At 40.4% G+C, this 27734-nt stretch overlaps 1 protein-coding gene across 1 annotated transcript in view; it reads right to left on the minus strand.

Moving 5' to 3' along the window:
* The window catches only part of LOC124171018 (protein trapped in endoderm-1), a 59992-nt gene that overhangs the window by 16026 nt on the left and 16232 nt on the right, over window positions 1-27734 (minus strand). The window contains exons 2-4 of the mRNA XM_046550151.1: window positions 17386-17504; window positions 11760-12006; window positions 8207-8512 (exon numbers count right to left, since the gene is read on the minus strand). Coding sequence (XP_046406107.1) covers window positions 8207-8512; window positions 11760-12006; window positions 17386-17504 — 672 coding nt within the window. The remainder of the gene's footprint in view (window positions 1-8206; window positions 8513-11759; window positions 12007-17385; window positions 17505-27734) is intronic.

Below are 27734 nucleotides of genomic sequence, written 5' to 3' on the forward strand. Positions count from 1 at the left end.
ACCTGAACCTCGATGTGTCACCCACCCCTCCCTACATAAACGAGGCCCTTTATCCTGGGAGGAGAAAAGTGCTGCATGCTGCAAGAGCTGCTAAAATGAGAAAGGCTATAAATACTTGTGGATACGTGGAGGTAAAGTTCTAATGCGAAAAGCTGAGAAAGAACCAGTGTTTGTTTTGACGAGTTTGAACGATATAATTTTTTTATAAAATTAAGAATGTCAGATTGTACTAATAGTAAGACGTTTCACAGAAGTGCATTAAGTATTATACACCAAAATATCCGTAGTCTCAGAACAAACTTTGATTTATTTGAAACGTATCTACATAGCCTTTCTTATTTACCGACTATAATCATATTAAGTGAAATATGGGTTTGTGAACATGAACTTAACTATTACAAATTATAAGGTTATAAATACTTTGCCCAATGTAGTAATAGTAGTCGAGCTAGAGGTATTATTGTTTATGTGCAAAGTAAAATAGATTGCTACTCTACTGTTGTTCAAGCTGTCACTGCTGATTTTGTTCAGGTGGCCCTCAAACTTGAAAATTTTGAGTTACAGTTAGTTGCTCTTTATAAAGATCAAAATTTTCCGGTCTCACAATTTTTAACTGAATTTGAACCGCTAATGTATAGTTTAAAAGGTAATATTATTGTCATTGGTGACGTGAACATAAATATTATGGTACCTTCTAATGATTCTGATTATTATTTAAACTTAATGAGCTCCATGGGATTAGCGTGTCTAATTGACTCGCCAACCAGGGTAACAGCAAGCTCCGCTACCTATATTGATCACTTGTTTGCTAGGTTATATAAAATATGCTCTCATAACCTCCATACAGAAGTGCTTCATGAAGTAATAACCGATCACTCCTTGATTAGCTGTTGTATTAGCGTGAAAGAGCCATTATGTAAAGAAAAATTAACGACTGCACCTATCAAAACTAAGATAGATTATGAATATTTTAAAATCAAAGTAGCCGAAGTAGATTGGGGTCCAGTTGTAAACGAAGTAGACGCATCAAAGGCTTCTTCGTTATTTCATGATTTTCTAATAGGTGCGCTATCTGCATCGAGAATTAAATCCAATACTTATGACACACGCAAAAAATTAAAACCATGGATAACTAGTCATCTACTAAACCTTATTGAAAGGAAAAATTATTTACTAAAAAAATATAGACGTCATCCACTGAACGAAAGTTTAGCAAAGGAATTTACAAACTGTAGAAATAATTTAAAAAAGGAACTCAGGATTGCCTCCAATAACAACTATTTAAAAATATTCCAAGGAGCAAATGGAAACTCTAAAATGCAATGGAAAATATTTAAAGAAATAACCGGTCGCATACCACACAGCCCAATTGAAATCTGTCAGGAAATAGACGGTAGTATCACTTCTACTCGGTCTAAAATAGCTACGGCATTTAACGACTATTTTGTTTCTTCCTTTGATGGCAATAATAATAGTAATGATAGTGGTATTGATGAATTCGCCGCTGAGTGTTGCGGTTATTCACATAGCTTCGAATCAATGTATCTGGAACCAGTTGACCCCGCTGAAAAAACTAAATTAGTGAGATCCTTTCCTTCCAGCAAAGGTTACGACAACATAAACAGTGAAATTTTGAAACTAGTAATTGATGACTTAGCTCCCATTCTTTCACATATATTTAACCTAAGTTTTACCAGTGGTGTTTTTCCAGACGAGTTGAAAAAGGCGAAGGTCACGCCCTTATATAAAAAAGGGGATCGATCAAGTATACTCAACTATCGTCCAATTTCATAGTTATCGATATTTTCCAAAATGATATAGAAGCTAGTCAAGTCGAGATCAATTAAATTCCTAGACAAAAAAGGCTTCTTCAGCAAAAACCAATTCGGGTTTTTAAGTGGAAAGGGCACAGAAGATGCTCTAGAAAATTATTTCACTCATGTTAACAGAGCCATAAACTCAAATCGACGCACTGGCAGCTTATTCATTGACATTAGCAAGGCTTTTGATTCCATCGATCTCAAGATTCTGCTCTTTAAGCTTCAGAGGACCGGAATTCGTGGAATACCACTGAAATGGTTTAACAGTTACCTGTCATCGAGAATGCAGAGTGTAAAAATTGGTGATGTTTATAGTAATTATCGTATGATAACTTCTGGAGTGCCTGAAGGCTCTGTCTTGGGTCCAATCCTATTTCTTGTTTATAAAAACGATCTATGTAATTTCAATTTTAGAGGTCATGTGACAGCATTTGCTGATGATGTCGCCTTAAATTATTCAGGTTTAAACTGGATAGATGTAAAATATGATATACAGTCAGATCTGATCAATTTGCGACGTTGGTTTGCCTCCAACAAATTGAATATGAGTGTAGCTAAAACGAAGTATATATGTTATAACTTATGTAACAGGTACAAATTTGATTGGGTTTTACATTATCATGAAGAAAATTGTCCTATAACTTTATGCAATAGCTGTTTACCCATTGAACGGGTTTCTAGTATTAAGTACTTAGGAGTAACAATTGACGATTCCTTAAAGTGGAATCAACATATCAACAGTCTCACAAATGTTATGCGTCACACACTGGCAAATTTTTCTTCCATTAGAAATAAATGTCCTGAAAGCTTTCTAAAGACAATTTATAACGCCTTAGTAAATACTAGGCTAAGCTATGGCATTTTTTGTTGGGGTGGCGCATATCTAAACTCCTTAAAACCTGCTGCTTTTTTACAAAAAAGAATTGTACGTATTATTTTGAAAAAGGACAGATTTGAAAGACCCTTCCCACTTTTCTTCATTTGCGTTTGCTTCCGTTGAGGCATCTATATATTTATAAGATCCTACGATGTTTTTATGCTAGAAGTGGCAACTCTAAAATATTTCAGTCCCTGCCTTCTCCTTTACCCTGCGTAAAATAAGTGTGCCCTTACCACAACCAAATTTGACTTTGTTTAAAAGATATTTTTTGTACGTAGGACCAAAGGTTTTTAATTTGTTACCTCAGTCTTGTTTTATTTCAAAGTCTTTAAAAAAGTTTTTGCAAAATGTACATTCTTGGCTTCTCACTAAAGAAAGTGTAGAACAAATATTGTTATAAAATATTGTTGTAAATGAATTATAAATAGTACTTTAGTTGTTTTTTTTCATGTACGCACTTAAGTTTTGGTTGCATAGATTATCAAGGTAACACAAAATGAGCTACACTATATGTAAAGCATAAATATTATTATTTTGGATGGTAGCCTCAAACAGGTTATCCTTCGCGGCTACCTAAAATTACTCAATAACAAAAAAATGTTCGGAAAGCGCAACAATATAGTCATGAATATTACGGAGTATACAGCTCCAGCCTACATTAGAATGGCTTTTTCTCAGAAACGGTAAACCTTAGAGAAAAAATAGAAATGGCAATTTTGTAGATAATATTCTGATCTACAATTTTGGCCTGAGCAATTTTTATCATAAAACTAACCGTTTGGCCAAAAAATGCAAAAAAACTCATTTTTGTGACCTTTGACCTTGAATAAAATTTTTGCACACACGGGATCGATGGGGACTTTCAGGATTTCATCAGATTTGTATCCTTAAGGTTCATGCAAATTTTCAGCTTGTTGGCAATTTATGCAAGGGTACCCCTATTTTTTGGGCTAATTTGACCTGACTTGAAGAGGGAAATAGAGACACAAGGAGAAAATCCCTTTTCCCCCGGATTTTCTCCTTGTGTCTCTATTTCCCTCTTATTCCTTGAGGATCTTTTTCTTTTCATTATGTCCCCCATGGATTGTCATATTCTTAATTATATAACGCACCCACCCTTCACCGTGCAGTACTTCCCTCTCTCCACCAGTGCCACCCCAAATAACGACGAATCATGACGATCACCCTCTCCCGCTTTCTCCTCACCACTGACGCGAGTGAATCTGCTCCACGATGAGGTGAGTCTCACCCAAACACTCCCTCCTCCAATACTCCCCAAACGCCCCAATTCCGCGCCAATTCATCCCAACCGATTTCCCGCCACAGTTTATAACGAGCTGGGAACTGAAATAACACCGTTTTTGGCATTCATATTTGAAAAATCTCTCGCGGGGCATCGTGTCCCTCAAGATTGAGAAATGGAGAACGTTACCCGTTTATTTAGGAGTGGTGATAAAGAAGATCCCAGTAACTATAGACCTATCCCCCCTCACGTCTATCACATGAAAAATATTCATTCTCAAGTATCTTTAAAGCAAGCAAGCTTTAGCAAGTATATTTAAAAGCATTTATTTATATCACAACAAAAACAGCACTAAGGCCTTTACATTGGGTTTATAAAAAAAATAAATTATGTAAATATAATTAATAAACGTGCATAAGAATAATGTGATAAATAACAACCATTTTCAACATATACAATACATACAAAAGGCCGGTGTCAAAAAGAAAGTCTTTTCAATTGGTTATTAAAACTGGTGCGGGGAGCAAAGATGTCAAGAGAAGAAATAAGTATTGGAGATTGAATTGAAAATAGAAGGTAAGCGGTAAAAGAGGGATGTATGAGATATTGGCAGACGGAAATTGGGCTGATGTAGAGCTTCAGTATTGCGGGTTTTGCGAGCTGGAATGCGTAGTGAAAAGAATGTTCGGAGATCACTGCATCTGAATGACCCATTCATGATGCGATAAAGAAATTTGATGCCTGATGTCAATCGGCGGTGGGTGGGGTGTAATAATCCTAGTGAATGAAGTATTTCGGCACGTGAAGAGAATCTGAGGTGAGGTATGCGATGTCGAACTATTGCTAAGAAGACATTGAGTGGACGGTTGATTAGTTTTAGTGTGGTGGGAGAAGCAGTTGACCAAATGGGGGAGCAATATTGAAGGATGGGTTGCACACATCCAATGAAGACTGATTGTAAGGCACTCGATTCGGATATCTCGCTCAGACGATATAGGGTCCCAATTACTGCCGTAGCCTTGAAAACAATGGTTTTATATGTTCGTAAAAGGTTAATTTTTCGTCAAAAGTGACGCCTAAATCGGAGTGGGAAATGACAGAGGGAATGGGTTTATTATTTAAAGTATAAGTGGAGGTGATAGTGCTATTCTTCAGCGAGAAAGACATCGCAGTGGATTTTCCAGGATTCACACACAGCTGCCATTGATTGAACCATTTCTCAACCGCTTGAAGAGCAGTTTGTAAAACCAGGGAATCAGCCGCGGTGTTAACCCTTTTAAATATTTTACAATCGTCGGCATAGAGGAGAACACCACAACTAGAGGGAAGAATGTATTCAACAATGTCGTCAACGTAGAGAGTAAACAGAAGTGGGCCTAATACACTGCCTTGAGGCACGCCAGAAGAATCGGGTAAGTAATTCGACGAAATGCCTTCTATTAGAACTCTTTGGCTGCGGGGAGTCAGGAAATTAGTGACTATAATTAGTAACATAAGAGAGTGCCATGGATATTATAACGCGACTGGAGTTTGTGGATAAGGAGGGTATGATTGACGGAATCAAAAGCTTTAGAAAAGTCAATGTAACAGACATCCAGCTGGGACCTGTTTTCGAAAGCAGGAATGATATGGTGGTGCAGTATAGAGAGATTAGTGAGGCAGGACCCACCAGGAAGAAAGCCATGATGCGAAGGCGATATGTAAGGGAGAGTGAAATGAATAATGCGGTTATGGATAACACGTTCAAGGATAATAGATGAAAATGGTACTATTGAAATGGGTCGATAGTTCTCAACTATGTCCCTAGAGCCGGGTTTCAAAATGAGGGTTACATTTGATTTTTTCCACTGAGTAGGAAAAATTCCAGATGAAAAGAACCGGTTGAAGATTGTTGCAATTGGAATGCAAAGACCGGTAGATGTACGACTGAGAAATAATGAACTAATGTCATCGGAACCAGTTGATTTCACCGTGGGCAAACAAGACAAATAAGATAACACTTCTGGAGGAGTGGTGGAGATGGATACGAGGGAATGAGTGGAAATAGGCTGGACAGGAGAGAGATAGAAGTTCGGAAGAGAATGGGTGAAATTGGAATAAAAGTAATTGTTGAATGCTGAAGGCCTAGTGTCACCTGTATACGATGCACCACCAGCAGATAGTGTGTTAGGGATGCGATCTGTTCTTCTTTTCGCGTTAACGAGGGACCAAAACCTTTTAGAATTAACATTAATATCGTCCAAAATCTCTTTCACATAGTTAGCGTAGTCACGGCGAAGAAGATAGCTGGTGTGTCGTCAGAGATTTGGAAAAGACTCACGGGTCGAGGGACTGGGGTGACGCTTACATAGTTTCCAAGCGGCTCGTTTGTTTTTTTAGCGCTAAAGAGGTTTCTTGGGTTAACCAGTTGGGCCGCTTCTTCGACACTCGCCGCAAAGGGACGAAATCCGCGAGAACGGCATGAAGAAGGTCATAAAAGAGTTGAAGAGCCTCGCCAGGGGACCCGCACTCCACGAGGTCCCAAGGAAGAAGAGAGAGTACGCGCTTAATGGCAGGCCAGTCCGCATTGTTCCAACATCTGAAAACCCTGGCAGGAGTTGTGACCGAGGAATCACGGCGGCTGGGGGATAGTGGAAGGGCCAAGGAGCACTCGAGGGATTCATGGTCTGTGGTGAAAATATTTCTCCCAAGAGCAACGGAGTTCACTTTTATTAATTCTTATTTATACATTAGCATTTATATAGGCATTTCTTGGCATGTTATAACGCATGCATGAATAGCTTACAAAGCTAACTTTTCGTTTTATATAACTAACAAATAGTTTTATTTGCACGGTAGCATAATCGTGTCCTTATCACTCTCCTAGTTTCTGGTCTGACCATGTATCGTTGTTCTGTCTGTTTGGCCTGTGTCTGGCAAGCGAGGGCGTGTCTGATTAAGGCTAGGATGAATGCTGCATGCCTGGTGCGGAATCACCCCGTGCCACTCACCCTGGTGTTGGGTTGCAAGGTTCGTCGTAGATATTGATGTATACCTCTGTAATCCTCGCTTCCACTCGAACGGTCCCTTTGATTTCCAGCATCCGCCGACGAAACTGGTTTCGAATGCTGCTATTCTTTTATGCGCAGCATATACAATGGGGCAGTCGAACAGTGACTATACTCCTTTATTCTGTACTGTTCCAGATGCTGCTCGCTTGAGAAAAAACTTCTACCACTAAGTTACTTCTACTTCTTTAGTAAGCTTCTTCTACTTCTACTACTAGTAAGTGCCACAGTGTCCCTTGAGTATTTTTCCGGATCACACTAAAACCAAAGGGTGGATTTAGGGGGCAGGTGTCACAGAGGTCATGACTCTCCTCCAAATTGTATAAAAAATTCTGAATTTTTATTGGTTTAATAGTTTTTGTAGCCTCATTTGTCTAAAATTGTTCAATGCCATCTGTCGTTAAGAATAAAAATTAAATTTTAGGCTCCAAGATGCGTCAAAAACAGGTATTTGAAACATACACACGGGAGAACCAGGCACCTCTCGTGGGGTGGGGACCATTTTCTTCGGTTCCAGGCCATGATCCTCACCTCAAATTTAATGTTGCATCCGCCCCTGCTAAAACCATTCAAGCACTGGTATTCCTCGTCTGAAACTTATTTGGTGGTGTCTCTCCAAATGGTAAGATAAAATCTATCATTTTAACAATCAATCAATAATGTGAGATCGATGATTTAACTAGTGATACCGATAATGAAAGAACTGAGAGTTGTCCGTAAAACTGTTAGGTGAACCCCGTGAATACCTAAAAGGTAACAACTCCTTTACGTGCAGAGAATCATTTTTAGTGGATATGACCCTAAATTCAATGAGGGATAAGAAACGAAAGAAGACATAGATATTGAATGCAATAGAATTCTTTCTTAAAAGTCTCCGAAAATCACCGTCTTTGGTTTTGCAAAAACAAGAGTTCAGTGAACCACTAATATCTGCGATTCAAATGATTTTCGGCAAAATTCAAGAATATGTTTAATTTGATCGCGAGGTATTTAAATTGTTTGAAGCTTCAGAGCGATCACGAACAAGGCAGACGCAACCAGAGAAAGAAATAGAGAATAAATCTATTTTCCTCCGTGTAACAGGTGGAATAATATTTTGGAAAACGAATGATTTAATTCGATTATTGCAACACTTAAGACTATCATGAGATAAAAATTGTTACACAATTAAAATTATAAATCTATTGTATATTCATATTTGATACTTTACTCTTACCTGTAACTTTGCAAATTGAGCCGGCTCTGGCGGACTTTCCAGTATATGCAGGTGTATGACGTAATGATGACGACACAGGGGAGAAAGAAGCCGAAAACGAAAAGAAATTTCTTCGGAGAAAGGCCGTTCTTCTTCAGGATTGTGCACGAGAAGGTGGGAGCATGGAGGCCGAACTGACCCCAATAGCCAGCCAGGGGAGGGACCATCATGGAGAAGCTGAACAGCCAAGCAAATGCCAACATTAACGCAATGTACTTCCTTGTATAGAGTCTATCGTAATAACTGCGGCACGCAATCAGTATGTATCTGCAATGTAAACCAAAGAATTACTCATTAGAAAATAAATAAGAAAGTCTGCAGAAAGAAAAGGTAAAGGTGTTATTAGGGGGGGGTATATTTGGGAAGGGTTCATTTGGAGGGCAACACTTGAGACTATCTTTTGAGCATATCGGGGGGTTTGCACCGACCTCCCTTTTCCCCGACCTTCCCTTTGCTAATGAGTTATCGTAAGCATTGAAGATCGGCTTTATAAATAAGACTAATTTGTTCGGGTTACTGACATAAGGCCCGGCGCAGAATCTCCGGCGACAAAACCCTCTGACGACATAAGACCCGGCAACAAAATCCCCGCGGCAACGAAATCCCCGGCTGACAAAATTCAATACAATTAGGAAAACAATCTATAAATAACTGAAGTAGATATTTTACTACAACATTTAACAATTCATTAACAAAAATCAAAAATACATAACTCAAATTCAAGGAAATGGAATGTTTTTCATTTTTTACCCCCGTATCGGGTGCGCCTCCATATCACTTTTTCATTATTTTTTTCTTGTAAACTTCGCATTCTTCTCTAAAACGAGAAACTTTTTGCCCTTTTTACTATCGATAAACATTCGTGGCATTGTATCACGAAGTATCCTCTCAATCAAAGTTTATGTCTTGTTTACTATGATTATTTTGATTGTTGGTTTTTTCGCCACGGGGATTTTGTCTTGGGCGTTTTGTCTCTGCGGGGATATTGTCTCGGGTGATTTGTTGTCACAGGGATTTTGTTTCGGGCGTTTTATCTCCGCAGGTATTTTGTCTCGGGCGTTTTTTCGCCGCAGGGATTTTGTCTCGGGCGTTTTGTCTCCGCGGGGATTTTGTCTCGGGCGTTTTGTCGCCGAAGGGATTTTGGCTCGGGCGTTTTGTCTCCGCGAGGATTTTGCCTCGGGCGTTTTGTCTCCGCGGGGATTTTGTCTCGGGCGTTTTGTCTCCGATGGGATTTTGTCTCGGGCGTTTTGTCGCCGAAGGGATTTTGGCTCGGGCGTTTTGTCTCCGCGAGGATTTTGCCTCGGGCGTTTTGTCTCCGCGGTGATTTTGTCTCGGGCGTTTTTTCGCCACAGGGATTTTGTACCAGTCGGTTTCCCTCGGATCGGAGCCGTCTACAACGTGCTCCGATCCGTGGGAAGCTTCTATTACATCGAGAACAGCCCATTGTAAGCAGTGGAAGTTCGACCTAACTGCGGGGCGCAGCCCGAGTTTTCGGACTAGCCCTAGCCGGTCGACTGTCCCAGTCCGTCGCTGCGGAATTGCGGGCTCCCTATATATTTGGGAGAGCAAGAAGATTCGGGGCTTTTTTTTGGGATTCGCCCGTTGTGGCATGTTGTGCCCTCTCACCTCAAAGCCGCTCCGGGGCTGCCTCGCCGCCAGATTCGCCAAACTACGTAAGCTTGGGAGCCCTTTCTTTTCCACTTTCCAAATTATTCCCTTCACCCCTTCTCCTTTTTTCCGTGTGCCGTGGTCGTTTTTTGGGAGGGTTTTTGGTTTGTCTTAAGTTCATTTTGTGGGAATAAATTGCATTTTTTTAAATGTATCACTGCCTGCTTACTGCCACTACCTTCACCCATAGTTCAAGCGCATCGAGCCAAGATTGAAATGGAAAAATCAGAGATCATTTCATGGTTCTGATTGGCTGATCACGACGAAAGCGTTTTTTTTTCATATTTTTTATTGCGATTTGGAACTTTATTTCCGCGTAGTTTAGCACTCATGAAGTAGAAGAAGTGTCGGGAAGAAATTAAATATATATCAATGAGTGTTTTATTGCATTTTCATATCTTCCATAGTGATACCAAAGTTAGGGTTTCAACGTTGGCCTCAGGCGCTTCAGGTTTCGGTTATTGTGCTGCCACCTCGACCGCCATTTTGAATCTGACAATGTATGGAGGTAATGGATCCCCTGAAGCACACGGGTTCGAAGACAGGGACCCCAAAACTTCAAATTCATGCAAATTTCCTGTCAAACATAGTAATATCGTTTTCAATAGAAGTAGTCAAGATGGCCGGCGTTATTGAAGATCGTTGCGCTAAGTGCTCCAATAAATTTGACGAAAATAGTGTAATAATTACGTGTAAATTCGATTGCCTGGCTGAATTTCACTTTCAGTGCACCACTTTAAATGAGGCTAGCTGAAATGCTTTGAATTCCAGCCGAGAATTCATATATTAGTGTAATGGTTGTCAAGTTTTACCTGCACGCCAAATTTACAAGGCGACGAGCACATTGCCTCAGCTAATGACGGGACGACAAGACTTAAGATTACTCACTGGAGGCCTACTGTGTAAGATTTCCCAGTGCTGTGATACTCAATATCTCAGCTAAGCTATCTCACCTCAAGATATCTCAGCTCAAGATATTCAAATACAGTGACTCGATAATGAGATTCAAATGCAAAAAACAATAGTGGCATTCAGTCGGGCACTAAGGAAAAAACTGTGAAATCTGTGTCTTTCGACGATCGTAGCTCCTCAAATGTAACATCAGAAAATAGTGACACCAAAAAAACATACTCTACTATGCTGAGAGTTGATTATCACGCGAAAGACACACATAAGACGACGGCCGACCCAAGTTCATCAAGGGAAAAAGCATCTGTACCGCTGACATATTCGCGAAGGATCCCCATGCAGTCTGCTGATGAACTTCTTCAACATCGAGGGCTTTAATATTGCCTCCTTTTTCTGCAGAACACTGTGTAAGAATGGTGGAGTGATGATTGTAGTGAAAGATACTATATGTGCACGAAACTTTAGATTTAATAGTCCTAGTAAGGAGGTTGACTTTGAATGTTTTGGGACTCAATTATCTGTTGGTGATATCGCTGTCCTATGAGTTTATAGCTCCCTAAGTGGCGATATTTCTGTTTTTTTTTTTATCTGCTAGATCATGCTATCCCAAATTTTATGAAGAATGCAGCCTACAAAACTGTATGTGGTGATTAAAATGTTGGCTTAAGCTCGAACTCCACACAAATGAGGATTTTACTTACTTGATTCATTCAGGACATTTAATTTTTCCGAATAGTAAATCAATCTATTCGAGTAACCCGATCTTCTTCCACGATTATTGACAATATATTCACTGATAAGCCTTCAATTGAAGGCAATATCCTAGATTCTTACTTTTCTGATGACAAAGCCCAACTGATTGAGTTTAATACACATTGCAATCCTAATCCCCCTGCCCAATAAATGTTTAAATGTTCTTTATGACGGAATTACTTACCTATTTATGGTTATGGCCACCATATTCATGAGTGAGACAGCAACGTTTCCGTAGAAAAAGAACGGAAATAGCTTGCATAGAGTATCTCCCAGAACCCAGGCCTCGTTTATGTATCGAGATGCAGTCAAGGGAAGATTGGTGGCACAGAAGAGCAGATCGGAGAAACTGAGGCTTATCACGAATGCTGTGGTCGCGTGCCCTCGCAGTTTAGAGCACCGAAGAAGAGCCAAGGCTGTGATAAGGTTCCCTGAAAAATTTTAAAGTTTCGCAATGAGCGCTCGCTTTCTTGAGAAATATTGAATAGTTAACGGAATTATATTTTTATTCCTACACCACCGAAAACAGCTTGTTGAAATACTTTCTCGAAGGACGAAGGATTAACACAAATAATAGAGTGTGGCTACGTAGATTTCCGCGGTGTTCAGGTTCCAATTTCTCCATATTTCCGGTGCAACCGCGTCGGTTTGTTGGTGATGACAACAGTTTCGCTGGCACTGCTGCCAGCGTCTTCAGGTCGAAGATGATGCCGGTCCACGATTTTCGTCCTCCTTATATAGGGGGTCAGTCCCGCCAGTTGTGGCTGCCGCTCTCCTATTGGTCCGCCTAATGAGCCTCCTCTAATGGGCATCCAGATGGTAGCCGTCGTCTCTGTTAAAATTGTCCGTCCGGGCTATCTCAATGGATTCGCGGATGAGTCTGGGAAAATATCTGCCTTCTTTCACTATTATCTTGGCGTCGTCAAACTTAATGTCATGTCCCGGGGTCCAGGCGTGCTCCGATATGGCAGACAGCTGGAATTGCCTGTTTTTCGTTGCCCTTCGGTGCTCTTGCATCCGTATCTTGAGTGAACGGCAAGTCTCACCGATGTATGCTTTTCCACATGAGCAAGGGACCTTGTAAACACCTTCATGAAGGTCGTGCTGTAGTCTGTCTTTGGCTGTGGGCAGCAAGTCACCAATTTTTGTCGTACAGTTAAACCTGGTGGTGATGCCGTGCTTTTTCAGGGCCCTGGCAATCCTTTCGGTGGTCCCTGCGACGTAGGGAATGACGGCCCAAGCTCTTTCGTCTTCCGTTTTTTCACTTGAAAGTGGTTTTCTTTTAATGGTCCTTTTCAGGGCCGAATCCGGGTAGCCATTCTTTTTCAATGCTGCAATTAGATGTTTCTCTTCTTCTGCCAGCGACTCAGCATCCGAAACGCGGTGGGCCCGGTGAAAAAGTGTATTTATCAAGGATGCCTTTTGCACAGGATGGTGGTGCGAGGCATAGTCTAGATACCGGTCCGTATGCGTGGCTTTCCGATATACAGAGTGCCCGAGGTGACCGTCACTCCTTTTCTTTACCAATACGTCCAAAAAAGGTAGCTGGCCGTCTTTCTCTAACTCCATGGTGAATTGTATATCCTTGTGTTGGGAATTCAGGTGCAGTAGGAATTCCTGTAGATTTTCCTTGCCGTGGGGCCAGATGATAAAGGTATCATCCACATATCGAATCCAAAGGGATGGTTTGTGCTTCGCAGAGGCCAGTGCCTTTCTCTCAAATTGCTCCATATACAGGTTCGCTATCACTGGTGACAAAGGCGAACCCATTGCTGCGCCTTTTATCTGCTCGTAGTAATTATTGTTCCACAGAAAATACGAATTCTCAAGACAATATTGCACTAATGACGGGAAATCTTTAGGCAATCCAACTTTTGTGAGTTCTTTGATAATATCTACTGAGTCTTTAACAGGGACACGGGTGAACAGCGAAACGACGTCAAAACTGACTAAGAGGTCGTTCTTCGTAATGGTGGTGCTATTTAGGATTTCAATGAAATGGACAGAATTCTTCACAAGGGACTCAGTCTTTCCCACAAACTGTTGCAATGATTGAGAGAGATACTTTCATAAGAGGTAAGTGGGGGCACCGATTTGACTCACTATAGGTCGCAGTGGAACTCCTTCCTTGTGGATCTTCGGTAAACCATATAATCTTGGTGGTTTTGCGGCACGTGGTATGAGGTTCCGCTGCGTCTCCTGAGGGATGGATGACCTCTTGATGAGTTCCTTCACTTGTCGCTCTATCCTGGTGGTAGGGTTCGATTTCAGCTGCTGATATGCAGGATCGTCCAGAAGTTGGGAGAGTTTTTCGTTGTAGTCCTTTCTGGTCATGAGAACGGTTGCGTTGCCTTTATCCGCTCTCAGTATGATGAGACTCTCATCGCTCTTGAGTTTTGACAGAGCTTCCCTCTCTGCAGCGGATAAGTTTTGCTTAGGTGGTCTAGCAGTGCGGAGAATGTGAGAGACATCCTCTCTTATTTCAGCGGCGTCATCTTTTGGGAGCTTCCTAATGGCAGATTCAACCTCCGTGATGATCCTCTCCATAGGTAAATTCCTGGGAGCTATGGCGAAGTTATGTCCTTTAGATAGCACTGAGGTGGTAGCGTCGTCTAGTACTCTCTCGGTCAGGTTAACCACAGATCTATCCCGAAGATGTTGATCGGAAGGGTGTTGCCTGTTGTGCAACTTGTCGAACTTCTTTATCTGCGTCTTTCGGGCAGTTATTTCCACGTTTTGAGATGTGAAATAAGTTATCTTCTCAATCTTGTCCCAATCGGTTGCATTCAATGAGCTGCTCAACTGTAAGTGAATCTTGTATAGTTCTTCGGAGCAGCGGTGGAGTGAGAGGCATCATCTTCGACCTGAAGACGCTGGCAGCAGTGCCAGCGAAACTGTTGTCATCACCAACAAACCGACGCGGTTGCACCGGAAATATGGAGAAATTGGAACAAATAATAGAGATTATCTTGGAATCCTCAAGATGCGTATAACACGTTTATAAAGCTCAACCGCCATTATACTAGAGCTCTACCGGAAGTACAAAAAAAATTGACACTCATACACAAAAGAGGAACAAAACCCATACATAAAAAATACACCTTGGCGGCAATTTAAATTTACAGCACAGCTCATGATGACCTTTTACATCGGGTTTTATTCAATAGTTCAACAATTACACATGCACGAATAACCTATACAAGCGGGACTCAAACCCGCAACCTCTTGTTTAGCAACCGAGTACTTTACCCTGCCACCACCGAGGTCGGCCATATTGTGCCATTTTTGCTTAAAAACTGATTGATTGAAAATAAATGATTTAACAAAATTACCTCGTAGTTGCATGCTTTTGATGATACTATTCGATTAAGAATATGGCATAGTCACATCCCCTCCTCAATACACTTAGTATAGGAGGCTCGTGGTGAGATACTGATACCTTGATAAAAACTTGTAAAAAGTTGAATTGTAGGTCAGTGATTCAAATATTTTTGTGAAACATTACGAAGTGAAGTTATTTCATTATAACAGAGCATAATTACAACATCTTTGCCTCCGATTATTCGTGGAAGGAGTTGATAAAATATTTGTATAAAAATCATGCAACTTACGATGGAAACACTAAGAGCATACCAGTTTTAAGTCGAGGGAATCATACGATAATCATTGGAGGTAATATACCAGCCATGTCATCATAAATCATTATTTAAGTGTGTTTTAACCGGTTTTGTATGCCATTATGCTGATTCGTAGACAATTGACGGCTATTTTCACCGTTCTTGGTTGGGTGGTGGGTCCCTTTTGAGACGTGTCCTTATTCGCTGCATCCCATTGGAGGGGACGGGCACCTAAGTTCCCTTTCGTCGACCCACGGTGCCCCCACCCCCAATTTCAATTCACAATCCACTCCTTAGCAATGCTTCCTACCATGGGCGTACCCAGTGCACAGCTGCCCCCCCTCAAAAGTAAATTTTTTTCAAAACGAAATTTTTGAACAAATTTTCTTTGGACCAAACAAAAGTGATACTAGTATAAAACATGTAATTAAAATAAAAATATTTTTTCCGAGAAAATAACTTAAAAAATAATAAAGCGCTGTTATAGTTTCATAACCTTTTCTGTGTCACAACTTGAACGACCACGGCTTGCCCCCCTCTAGTTTTGATCCTGGCTACGCCCTTGACTCCCACCTCAACTTACACGTTAAAGGTGCGCCACGCATTCCTTGGAAAGAGGTCAAAATTACGAAGGGGTTTTGAGAGCAATGATTTTGAAGAGGACAATTTTGATTTCTCTCGAAAAGCAGTATTTTGACTAGTAACGGGCGAATAAAATGGCGGAGCAAAGCGGCTATCAAGTTCGTCGTTTGCCTCCGACCATTTTAAGTTCAATTTTGTCAAATTTGTTGGCGTAAAAATGTAGCATTATATTGTTCGCAATTATCCGTTACTTAAGCCCAATTATAAGTGGAAGAAGAGGCAGTCAAATATAGCGGTACTGTTGGGCCAATCAATAGTGTGTGACATTTGTCTTTTCAAAACCTTTTTTCGTGATGGATTTTCAATTACTCACGCTTCATCCTCCCGACTTGCGCGTCGGTGTCGCATTTTCGGATGCAGAATATACCTACCATACGTGACTGAGGGATACAGAAATCCCTATATCCAGAATTATGTATTTCCTCTCTTGTTCGTGATACCAGCATTCGTTCCTGGACATATCCTTCTGCTCATGTTCCAAAAAAAGAAGCAAAGTTAAGAAGATAAAAAGAAGAGGAAGGCTTTCTGACGTTCGCTTCCATCTTATCTAGCATATCGATGTTAATTGATGTTTGAGAGAAACGGAAACAGAGGTTAGCGCTGAATAACTAGTGGTAATAAAAAATTGCCTTAAATAAGAACTTGTGTCAGTAACATTCACCTGGATTCTCGTTCCTGAATAAAGTTTCTTCACCAATTTCAACCCTGACAACCGCCAAAATAACTTCTGCCGTAACATCCTTGAATTTAATCATTGTGATATTAATAATTTTTTGTGGTATTCTGCGAACTTTAATCCATTGTCCGAACGAATTTTTGCATCTCGGTATCATGGGACTGATTGAGTCGGAAATGATAACTTATTTGAAAACTTTGCGTGAATACTGCACAGTACATTTATTTGAGTGAAGTCTATCTACCATTAAAAGCAGCGGCATGGATGGCAATGGTCCAAACAAATACGGATACAGGATAGGATATAGGAACTGCCAAACACACTGTACTGGCAGTTTATAGGCATTGGCATAGAGTACCTAACTGTGAAGTGGAAGCGATGTGCATTTTTTGTCAATAGCATTACAATGCGCTTCCATTGTCTGTAATTGCAGTGACAATTGAAATATTTAGGACAATCACAAAGTAACAAAAAACGCACAGTGCTCCCTTGAAGTAACATTAAGCTAAACAGCTGCAATACGACGCCGAAAATAATATTTGACGGAAACAATTGTCTTAAGACAACTCCACTTAGGAACTAAAATTGAGTCTGCAACTCCATTTTACAGGACAAATTTTTTTCAAGCAATGAGCACCATCCGTTTTTCTTTACTATGAAATGGTAGTAAATATGTCAACTTTAACTCCTTTTGCCGAGACATAAAAGAAAAATGAACATCGGGCTTCAGAAAAGGAGGTAAAAAAAAACTGGCAATATATATAAAATAAATGACTACTTTCACCATTGAAAGCGTTTGGAATCTGCTAAGGAGCAGACGGCATAATCCAAACGCTACTTTCTCATTCTCAGCCACCTGGCTTAGCACCACTCACCTGTTACTCCGATCGCGATGAACAAGATGGCGGCGGCGGAGGCGAACAATGTGGCGGGCCGTGGGTAGGGTGACACGCACGACTCCATACTCTGGCCGCTGCAGTTTCCATTCCGCATGCTTAAATTATGGAATAAATTCATACAAATTAGCGATTTTCGCCAGAAAGTTGCTATCCCAAATCATCGCTCAGTGTAAAACCACATGGAGGCCAAAGCCTTTTGAAGGCCAAGGACATCCATAGCCTCAGTTCAATATTGCCCGCTTTCAGCAATTCTGGATAGCATTATCCAGAATTTAATTATTCAACGCATTGATTTTATCTTCGCCTTGGTTTAATGTATAATCCGATATAATATTGTAGTAAATACAATGTGCTTCAGTAAATGGTTACTGAGGTAACATTGTGAAGATTTTTATGATCAGCGAGTTGATGGATTTTATTTCTGAGTGAAATCATCAAGTTTCCAGTAAAAAGTTAGCCCTTCATTACATGAGTATGTGGGACTAAAAAATCTGAATTAAGCCGAGTTTTTCATGAAAAGGGAAATGTTCTGACACGAAACTGGCGAAAACTACTTTTAAGGCGCTTAACATTTATGACTCGGTCATAAACAAGCAGATAAGATGACTGGAGTTTCCACCTGCGAGAGCGTTCCGCCGAGCGCCATTGCTCCCGGCCAACTCCATGGCGCTTGCCTCGTCATCCGTCCTTCGCAACCGCATCTGCCTCATTCACACCCACCACTTCCCTCGTCACCCCAATGCAGACACGTGGTAATGGCAGTGGACACTATCCCAACCCTCCAACCCCCATGCAAGTCCTCTTCAACATTACCTCATTCATGTCCCAATTCCACCCTACAAGTAGTCTCCACCCATTCGCAGAACCCGGTAGAATATGCTTTTTCGTATGACAGCCATTTATCCAAGAGTGACAGCCGCCAAGGGCAGCCGGGGGGTGGCTCAGCCACACGAGATGTGCTCCCTTGTGGCGACTACCCGCGATGCGTCAGCAGAGGACACCATTATCCCGGGGACAGCGCAAACCTCGGATACTCCAATATTAAATTTAGTTACACTTTACAATGCCTGTCAAAAACGAAATATGAAATTAATTTTCAGAATTAGACAAACTGAATATGTAACTGACATAATGAAATGTACGGTTTTCCGACGCGAGCAAATGGACAACAAAATATCAATGTAGGCACCCTGCATACCCCCTCAACACTCCCTTCCCCCATGGAAATTTCTGGCGACGAGCCTTGCGTTCGCGTATGCCTCAATGAGACAACATGAGGGCATCACGCACGCTTCTCCAAGCCTCAAACTGATGATCTGGCTCTGATGGCTCGACATCTTCACTCTGTTGCCATATGTTTACATATTAATTCATGTTTGGAAGAGCGCTTGGCTCCTGATCGAAAGGCCTCACTTTCAAATTCCGGGTAAATCCCTCGGGTACCTCCAAACGTAAGGTCTCGTAGTTCGAGGTGGCTCGGGGAAATGATCTGGGCTCCTACCTTTAATGTTAGGAATTCACCCATATGGCTCACCGTTTGTCCGGGCTGAGCTCCGTCCTCGTATATCCGAACTAACTTCTTCTTTTCCGAAACATTAACTCCCGTACTCTAACTTCACCTTGCGAGACATCAACCTTCACAGCAAAACATTCCAGAGAATGTACACATGAGTATGCTAATCGCAAAACTTGCTCCCCACGGCACGCCGCCCTTCCCTGTGCGAATCAGTGCGAACAAATCTCTCAATTTCAAAACATAATTCACCCCAATCCCTCTCGAGGCCTGAATATCCTGATCAACGTTTAAGAAATAAAATTATAGCTTCCAATGTCCAATTCACGCCCCATCCAAAGTCCCATTGAGCATTTGAGCGTTGTATTATTTGGTAGAGTCGTGAAGGGGGAATATTAGGGCGGAACCCCTGAAATGAGGATCTGCATGCGCCACTGCTTCGACCCCTGCTCGCCCACCCCCTCCACCGCCCCCCGCATCCGCCCCACTCTCCCTCCCAATGCTGCCTCGCCCCCCACCCACCCACACCAAAGGGTAGCATTTGCACTGATGAGGTGAGCGCCATGGGCTGCGGCAGCCGGTGCGAGGTGAGCTGAGGATTGGAGATCCTCCCCCATTTAGCGATTCTCACCCTTAAAATGTCCCCCAGGGGAGTGGGCGCATGCGCACATGCATAGCAGTCTAAAGGGCATGGCGTTTGACCACGTGATTGTGGGTTCAAATTAGAAGCATTGCCGATGCAAAGAATTGGTCCCAGCACTAAAACTGTTTCGCGATTGCCGTCAAGCAGTGGAGTCACGTGACTCTTCCCTCGGCCAGAGTAAAATACGCCTCTGTTCTTCTCATCAGGATACTATTATTATTGTGATATAAATCTGTCAGGATCATTGATAGCGTAATTAAGGCAGTTGGTTACTGCCTAAAAAACGACTATTTTAACTTTTTGTGCGTCTAATGCTATTATTGCCTATTTAATATTCTTCTCAATGTCGCCAAAGTTGTCTTTATTTTATAGATAGGGTGTTATTTAAGTTTCTATATTCATCTATAAAGGTTGAAATAATGTCATTAACGATGCAATGGACAATTCATCGACAGTTTTATTACGTGAATAGACATCAAACATGATGTACAAATGCGATGGTTTCAATAGGGTGGTTTCCTATTATTTTCTAATTGCCTAAATTGAAAGATTATTACTCCTGGAGTACGCATTTCACGCTCTAAGATTTTCGAATAACGATATCTATTTTTCGCCATTAAACGAAAAGTGAAAATTTTCAAGAACGCGAAAACGCGACGGCTAAGTAGGAATGATGGGAAAAGTCAGTGTGACGTATTTCTGGTTCCCGCTGCCACCCTGTGAGTTGACCTTGAGGCGAGGCTCTGAGCGCTGATGCGACGCAGGCTGCTAGCAGGTAGCATAGTACCCTGCTAGCAATTAGCGCTTGGCTTAAATATGGATTATTACTACCTTATCAAACGAAGAAAACTTTGCGACCTTAGACAATTTTAATAAGTGATTATTAAGAGATGTTTCCCTGAGCTCTGTGCCTCATGCATGCATTGGTAATCCCAGACGATGTAAAACTCCTATCCTCTCGTTTAGAAACTAGGTCCCTGTGATGTCACGTGGAGTGGAATCGCATGGGCGCCAATCTGGTCTTTTTCAAATGAGGCTAAAATTGACCGTTAAAATTCGTCTAAACCGGGATTTCTAAAACCAAATAATTAGTATATTATGAATACACTAATGGTGGGTAACGAATCACAATCAATGCATTTCGTTTTCTTTGATGAAGGAAACTACCCTACTGCTTGATATTGTTTTTGAAGGCACCACTATGCATTGATGAGTTTAATGAGATACTTTCCAAAGTTACTCTGCTTTCGCAGCCAGTAGGGAACATGGCTATATGCTGTATAATTAGTCCAGGGAACATGTGCTCAAAATAGTGTAATAGGTCGAAAGTTTTAATTTCTACTCTGTTTGGTTGTGAATTTCCCAGAAAAAGTCGAGCCTCGCCACCTGTTGGCGATACCACGAATTGTCGGGTTTTCGTTTTGGTTTTGTTTTTGGTTTGTCACTTAGACCATTTAAGTAAGTAGACCTGCCATTCGGGCGGAACGCTGTGGCCAACATCGCACGGCGGGGAAGTGAGTGGGATGAGGGAGCGTGACGTCACGGTTGGGACTGCAGACGATATTCCGTATGCGCGCTTGAGATATTTTAACGCTCATTCGCTGCAAAGTCGCTGAAAAGTGACGATATTGGGCACGAAAAATGATTATACACTTAATAAATATATTTTTACGATGAACTAAGGCATTTTATAGCCTTGACTGTGCGCAAAAAGCTAAATAAATCAAGATAAAGCGAGAAGCGATCGTATTAAATAAATTGATTAAGAATGTCATATGTAAACATGGGCGTACCCAGCGAAGGCCAGGGGGAGCAGCTGTCTCCCTAGAAGCAAAAATCGCAAAAGTCTTTAAGTAAAATCAGTACTGAATTGAAACGAAAGTATTCAACAAATTTTTCTTCAAACCAACGAAAAATGATATGTATTAGTATAAGTTAAGTAACTGAAATAAAACTATTTTTTCAAGGAAATGATCTCATATACTAATAAAGCGCTGTAATAATGTTCTTATAATGTTGGTTTCATTCATCTTTTCCATGGTAAAATGTCTCAACTTGGCTTACCCCCCCTCCTAGAACATGGCTTCCCCCCCAGGACCATGGCTTTCCTCCCCCTAGACCATGGCTTCACCCCCTCTAGGTAAAAAGAAGGGGTCCTGGCAAGTATCACGTAATTTTTTCCGCAAAAACCAGTTTATTGCGATCTCGGTTATCTTCAATAAAAATAATTAAACAAATCGTTTTATTTATAAGCCCAGCACAATGAAGCCTAGATTAACGTATTTACACTAAAAATACGCATTTTGAAAAATCCTACGTGAGATTAAAAAGAAGGCGTGGAGCAAAATCCCACGATATCTCACAAAGGATGAAGGGAGGGGTCCATAAAAATGCAAAATTATTTTAGAAATATTACTTATTAATAGTAGATTAACCTAACGGTGACATTCCTAGAAAATGAATATTAAGACAGTCCCAACGGTCGTGTGTCATTTTTGACCCGTAATTTTAGTAACTTTGCATCGAGCAATATTCATGAAAATTGGCACACTTATGGGGAAAGGTCCTAAGTTTTGTTGAGTTTAAGCAACATTTTTACAATTTTGACCTTTTGACCTCACAATGTGGGTCCAAACCAAAAATTTTAATTTGCCTTATGTGGTTTTAATGTAAAAAATTGAGATTGAAAAATGTTTAAATTTCATTGACCAAAAATGTCAATTCTTGGGTTTTCGGACTTAAGAAACCCGAAAAAAACACTTTAATTTACGAAAATTCAACCTTTGACCCAGTAAGGTCACCGTCAAGGTCATAAGGGTGGCAAAAAGAATAGCATACTAACAAAGGTGTCGATCCATGGATTTTATAGGGCACCCAAGTCATTGGTATTGTCCAAATACCCGTATTATTCACTAATTGACCTCCAAGGTTAATACGGAGGTCAAAGGCCATAGAGGTAAACGTCCGGCCATCGTGACACCCAGGTTTCGAACCATGTGTTTTCAAGGGTGCCAAAGACGATTTTTCAATTAATAGATCCGTACTGCTGATTTGTTGACCACCGAGGTCTCAATGGGGGTCAAAGGTCATAGAGTTAAATGTCTGGCCATCATGACAACCAACGTGTCAAACCATAGGTTTTGAAGGGTGCCAAAGTCGGTTACGCAGTTCATTCATCCGTACAACAATTTATTTTGACCTCCGAAAGTCATAATGGGGGTCAAAGGTCATAGAGATTTTAGCCGACCGCTTTGACTTTCTGGCCGCTTTTGATTCAGATATTTTAAACTTCATTCGCTACTTCGATTACCAAAATTTTATCTCCCTCAATAACTTCAATAGCATTTTAAAAAAGATGATTGTTTGTTTTTAAACTCTAGCTAAATTTGAGGATTCTTTTTCAAAACTCTCCTCTACAATTCTAGGCCATTAAGCCTGATATAGAAAGTAGGAATTTATGGTGTGGTATAATTTGAAAATTCTATCTAAAGCTGTCGACAGAGGTAACTAGCGCGTTTTACAGTAACCAAGTATTTTCTTGTACATGCGACTTCCGCAGTTTCACAAAATTCGTTCAGCATTTGAAGACGCACAGTGTAATGTAGAAATAGAAATATATTTTAATGACAATATTTTCCACATCTGCGGGCAACAAAACAGCAGCTGTTTGAACGGCCTTATGTATCATGTGCGCTGCAAAACCGATTTGATAACTTGTGATGTACAGACCTTAGATCTGAAGGAATGACTATAAAAAATAGAATGGAAATACATCCTTCTGCTAATGCTAGTTTCTTTTCTTCGTTTTCATAAATTGTTTTTACTTAAAATTTCTGTATTTTGGAGGAAGATAGAGCAGTATTTAAATATCTTTTATGGTCTTGCGTCTCCAAGTGCTTCGAAATATCATACTGCCGTGAAAAATAGAAATTTATCCGTTACATTTCACACATTCTTAACAAATTTCACAGAGTAATCGCGTCTGGATTTTTTTAATAAAATGAGATTCACTTCTTAGATGATCTTTGAATCCACATCCTCTTTTCTTACGTATTGTGACAAGAATATAAAAAATTAAATTATGTCGTAAATTGTTTAAAAAAATTTAATTGAAAACTCTGTAAGTACATACGTACAAAATTACATAAAAATATTTAATAAGTTATTCAATATATTAAATATAATTGATTGTTATAAAGCACATTTATTTTTAAAATTATTTTAATCCAATCCTCTCTTTCTTTCTAATTATAAATATGTTAGTAGGTATTATTTATTCCCAGAATTTTCCGTAGCGTACGTAAATCGTAGGTGTCACTTGCAAAGCCGGCGCTAGACCTTTTTCCACCATCGCAAAATATATATAACACGAGAGCTGTCTGCTAACAGTAAGTAAAAAATTATGCATTTATGAAATAACTAAATTACTTACCTGAATAATATGAATGCTGATTTGTTGACATCCCTTTTTAGTAGCGCTAGCGCGCAGCTCATTTTGCATCGCATAATTGACCGTTTAAAAATTACTATATGCGAAGGCGTTGCCGCGTTACTTCGTGGACGACCGGCTTTACACCATGACCCTTTTCCTCTCTAAAATTCCTCCCGTTTACAACTTTTGTACAAGATTTCATGTTTTTATAACGATGTTCCGAATGATGCTAGATCGCTAACGAGATAAGAAAAAAATCTGCGGAAGTTTACAAAGGGCTTTGTCTTCATTTTACTGCCACAATATTTTTTCGTCGCTGCCAATGCCGAAAAATGCCACTGTTCATTAATTGTAAGTTCACCAATCCAACCATGGCTGAGAGAATACTTCTCGTACATAACGCAATAAATATTAGTACTTTTAATTGAAAAATCGCGAAGAAAATGGCCAAAATACCGCAGCGATACAGTGAATCCCCATTCGTAGCCATGCGCTACGACGATGAGCGTCCCAACCGTGACGTCACGCCGCTTTAAAAGTGGGAGGGGAAGGAAGGGAGCGGAGGGGAGATGTTGGCCACACGGCGAGACATGGGTAGGGGTGGGGAATGGCGGGTCTAGTTCTTATATGGTCTAAGGTTTGTCACTTAGACCATTTAAGTAAGTAGACCTGCCGTTCGGGTGGAACGCTGTGGCCAACATCGCACGGCGGGGAAGTGAGTGGGATGAGGGATCGTGACGTCACGGTTGGGACTGCAGACGATATTCCGTATGCGCGCTCGAGATATTTTAACGCTCATACGCTGCAAAGTCGCTGAAAAGTGACGATATTGGGCACGCAAAATGATTATACACTTAATAAACATATTTTTACGATGAACTAAGGCATTTTATAGCCTTGACTCTGCGCAAAAAGCTAAATAAATCAAAACGAAGCGATCGCATTAAACACATTTATTAAGAATGTAATTTTAATAACTTTGCATGGAGCAATATTCATGAAAATTGGCACACTTATGGGGAGAGGGCCTAAGATTTTTTGAGTGTAAGCAATATTTTACAATTTTGATCTTTTGACCTCACAATGTGGGTCCAAATTTGAATTTGCCCTATGGGGTTTAAATGTTTAAAAAGCCGAGATAGAAAAAGTCTGAATTTCATTGACCAAGATGTCAATTCTTAGGTTTTTGGACCAGAGAAACCCGAAAATAACACTTTTATTTACGAAAATTTAACCGTTGACCCAGTAAGGTCACCGTCAAGGTCATAAAGGGTGGCAAAAAGAGTAGCATACCGACAAAGGTGTCGATCCATGGATTTTATAGGGCACCCAAGTCATTGGTATTGTCCAAATACCCGTATTATTCAATAATCGACCTCCAAGGTTAATACGGAGGTCAAAGACCATAGAGGTAAACGTCCGGCCATCGTGACACCCAGGTTTCGAACCATATGTTTTGAAGGGTGCCAAAGTCGATTTTTCAGTCAATAGATCCGTATTGTTGATTTTTTTGACCACCGAGGTCTCAAAGGTCATAGAGTTAAATGTCTGGCCATCATGACAACCAACGTGTCAAACCATAGGTTTTGAAGGGTGCCAAAGTCGGTTACGCAGTTCATTCATCCGTACAACGATTTATTTTGACCTCCGAAAGTCGTAATGGGGGTCAAAGGTCATAGAGATTTTAGCCGACCGCTTTGACTTTCTGACTTGATTCAGATATTTTAAACTTCATTCACTAGATTACCAAAATTTTACCACCCTCAATAACTTCAATAGCATTTTAAAAAAAGGTGATTGATTGTTTTTAAACTCTAGCTAAATTTGAGGATTATTTTTCAAAACTATCTTCTACAACTGTAGGGCATTAAGCCTGATATTGAAAGTAGGAATTCATGGTGTGGTATAATTTAAAAATTCTATCTACAGCTGACGAAAGAGGTAACTAGCGCGTTTTACAGTAACCAAGCATTTTCTTATACATGCGACTTCCGCAGTTTCACAAAATTCTTTCAGCATTTGAAGACGCACAGTGTAATGTAAAAATAGAAATATATTTTAGGGACAATATTTTTCATATCTGCGGGCAAAAAAACAGCAGCTGTTTGAACGGCGTTATGTATCATGTGCGCTGCAAAACCGATCTGATAACTTGTGATGTACTCATGCCTTTGATCTGAAGGAATGACCAGAATGACTATGAAAAATAGCATGGAAAGACATCCTAATGCTAGTTTCTTTTCTTCGTCTCCATAAATTGTTTTTACTAAAAATGTCTGTATTTTGGAGGAAGATGCAGCAGTATTTAAATATCTTTTATGCTCTTGCGTCTCCAAGTGCTTCGAAATATTATACTGCCGTGAAAAATAGAAAATTATCCGTTACATTTCACACATTTGACAGAGTAATCGCTTCTGGATTTTTTAATAAAATGAGATTTATTTCTTAGATGATCGTTGAATCCGCATCCTCGTTTCTTAAGTATTGTGACAAGAATATAAAAAATTAAATTATGTCGTAAATTGTTTAAAAAAATTAAATTGAAAACTCTGTAAGTACATACGTACAACATTACATGAAAATATTCAATAGTGCTATGCTAAGTGCTATGCTAATTTATAGAGCTAAAATGCTAATGAAGTTATTCAATATATTTAATATATTTGATTGTTATAAAGAAAATTTATATTTAAAATTATTTTAATCCAATCCTCTCTTCCTTTTTAATTATAAATTTGTTAATAAGTATTATGTATTCCCAGATTTTCCGTAGCGTACGTAAATCGTAGGTGTCACTTGCAAAGTCGGCGCTAGACCTTTTTCCACCATCGCAAAATATAAATAACACGAGAGCTTTAAAAAATTATGCATTCATGAAATAACTAAATTACTTACCTTAATAATATGAATGCTGATTTGTTGACATCCCTTTTTAGTAGCGCTAGCGCGCATTTCAATTTGCTTCGCATAATTGACCGTTTAAAAATTACTATATGCGAAGGCGTTACCGCGTTACTTCGTGGACGACCGGCAAATTCTTTACACCATTACCCTTTTCCTCTCAAAAATTCCCCCCGTTTACAACTTTTGTGCAAGATTTCATGTTTTTATAACAATGTTCCGAATGATGCTAGATCGCTAACGAGACAAGAAAAAAATCTGCGGAAGTTTACAAAGGGCTTTGTCTTCATTTTACTGCCACAATAATTTTTCGTCGCTGCCAATGCCGAAAAAGGCCACTGTTCATTAATTGTAAGTTCTTCAATCCAACCATGGCTGAGAGAATACTTCTCGTACATAACGCAATAAATATTAGTACTTTTAATTGAAAAATCGCGAAGAAAATGGTCAAAATACCCCAGTGATACAGTGAATCCCCATTCGTAGCCATGCGCTACGACGATGAGCGTCCCAACCGTGACGTCACGCCCCTTTAAAAGTGGGTGGGGAAGGAAGGGAGCGGAGGGGAATGTTGGCCACACGGCGAGACATGGGTAGGGGTGGGGAATGGCGGGTCTAGTTCTTATATGGTCTAAGGTTTGTCACTCCGAGAATGGGAGTGAATAGGCAGTCGTCCAGTGAACTTCGCAAGCGTATGAGCAACCCCAGGGGAAGGAGCCATGTCGCGCCCCCGACGGGAACAACAGCAGCGGTGAGTGGTATGCCATCGGCCCGGCTCGACTTTGATTTAAACAATTTACAGTCCACATTTAAATAATCACGTTCGGAAGTGATCA

This window comes from Ischnura elegans, chromosome X (assembly GCF_921293095.1).
Source record: "Ischnura elegans chromosome X, ioIscEleg1.1, whole genome shotgun sequence".
Lineage (NCBI taxonomy): Eukaryota > Metazoa > Arthropoda > Insecta > Odonata > Coenagrionidae > Ischnura > Ischnura elegans.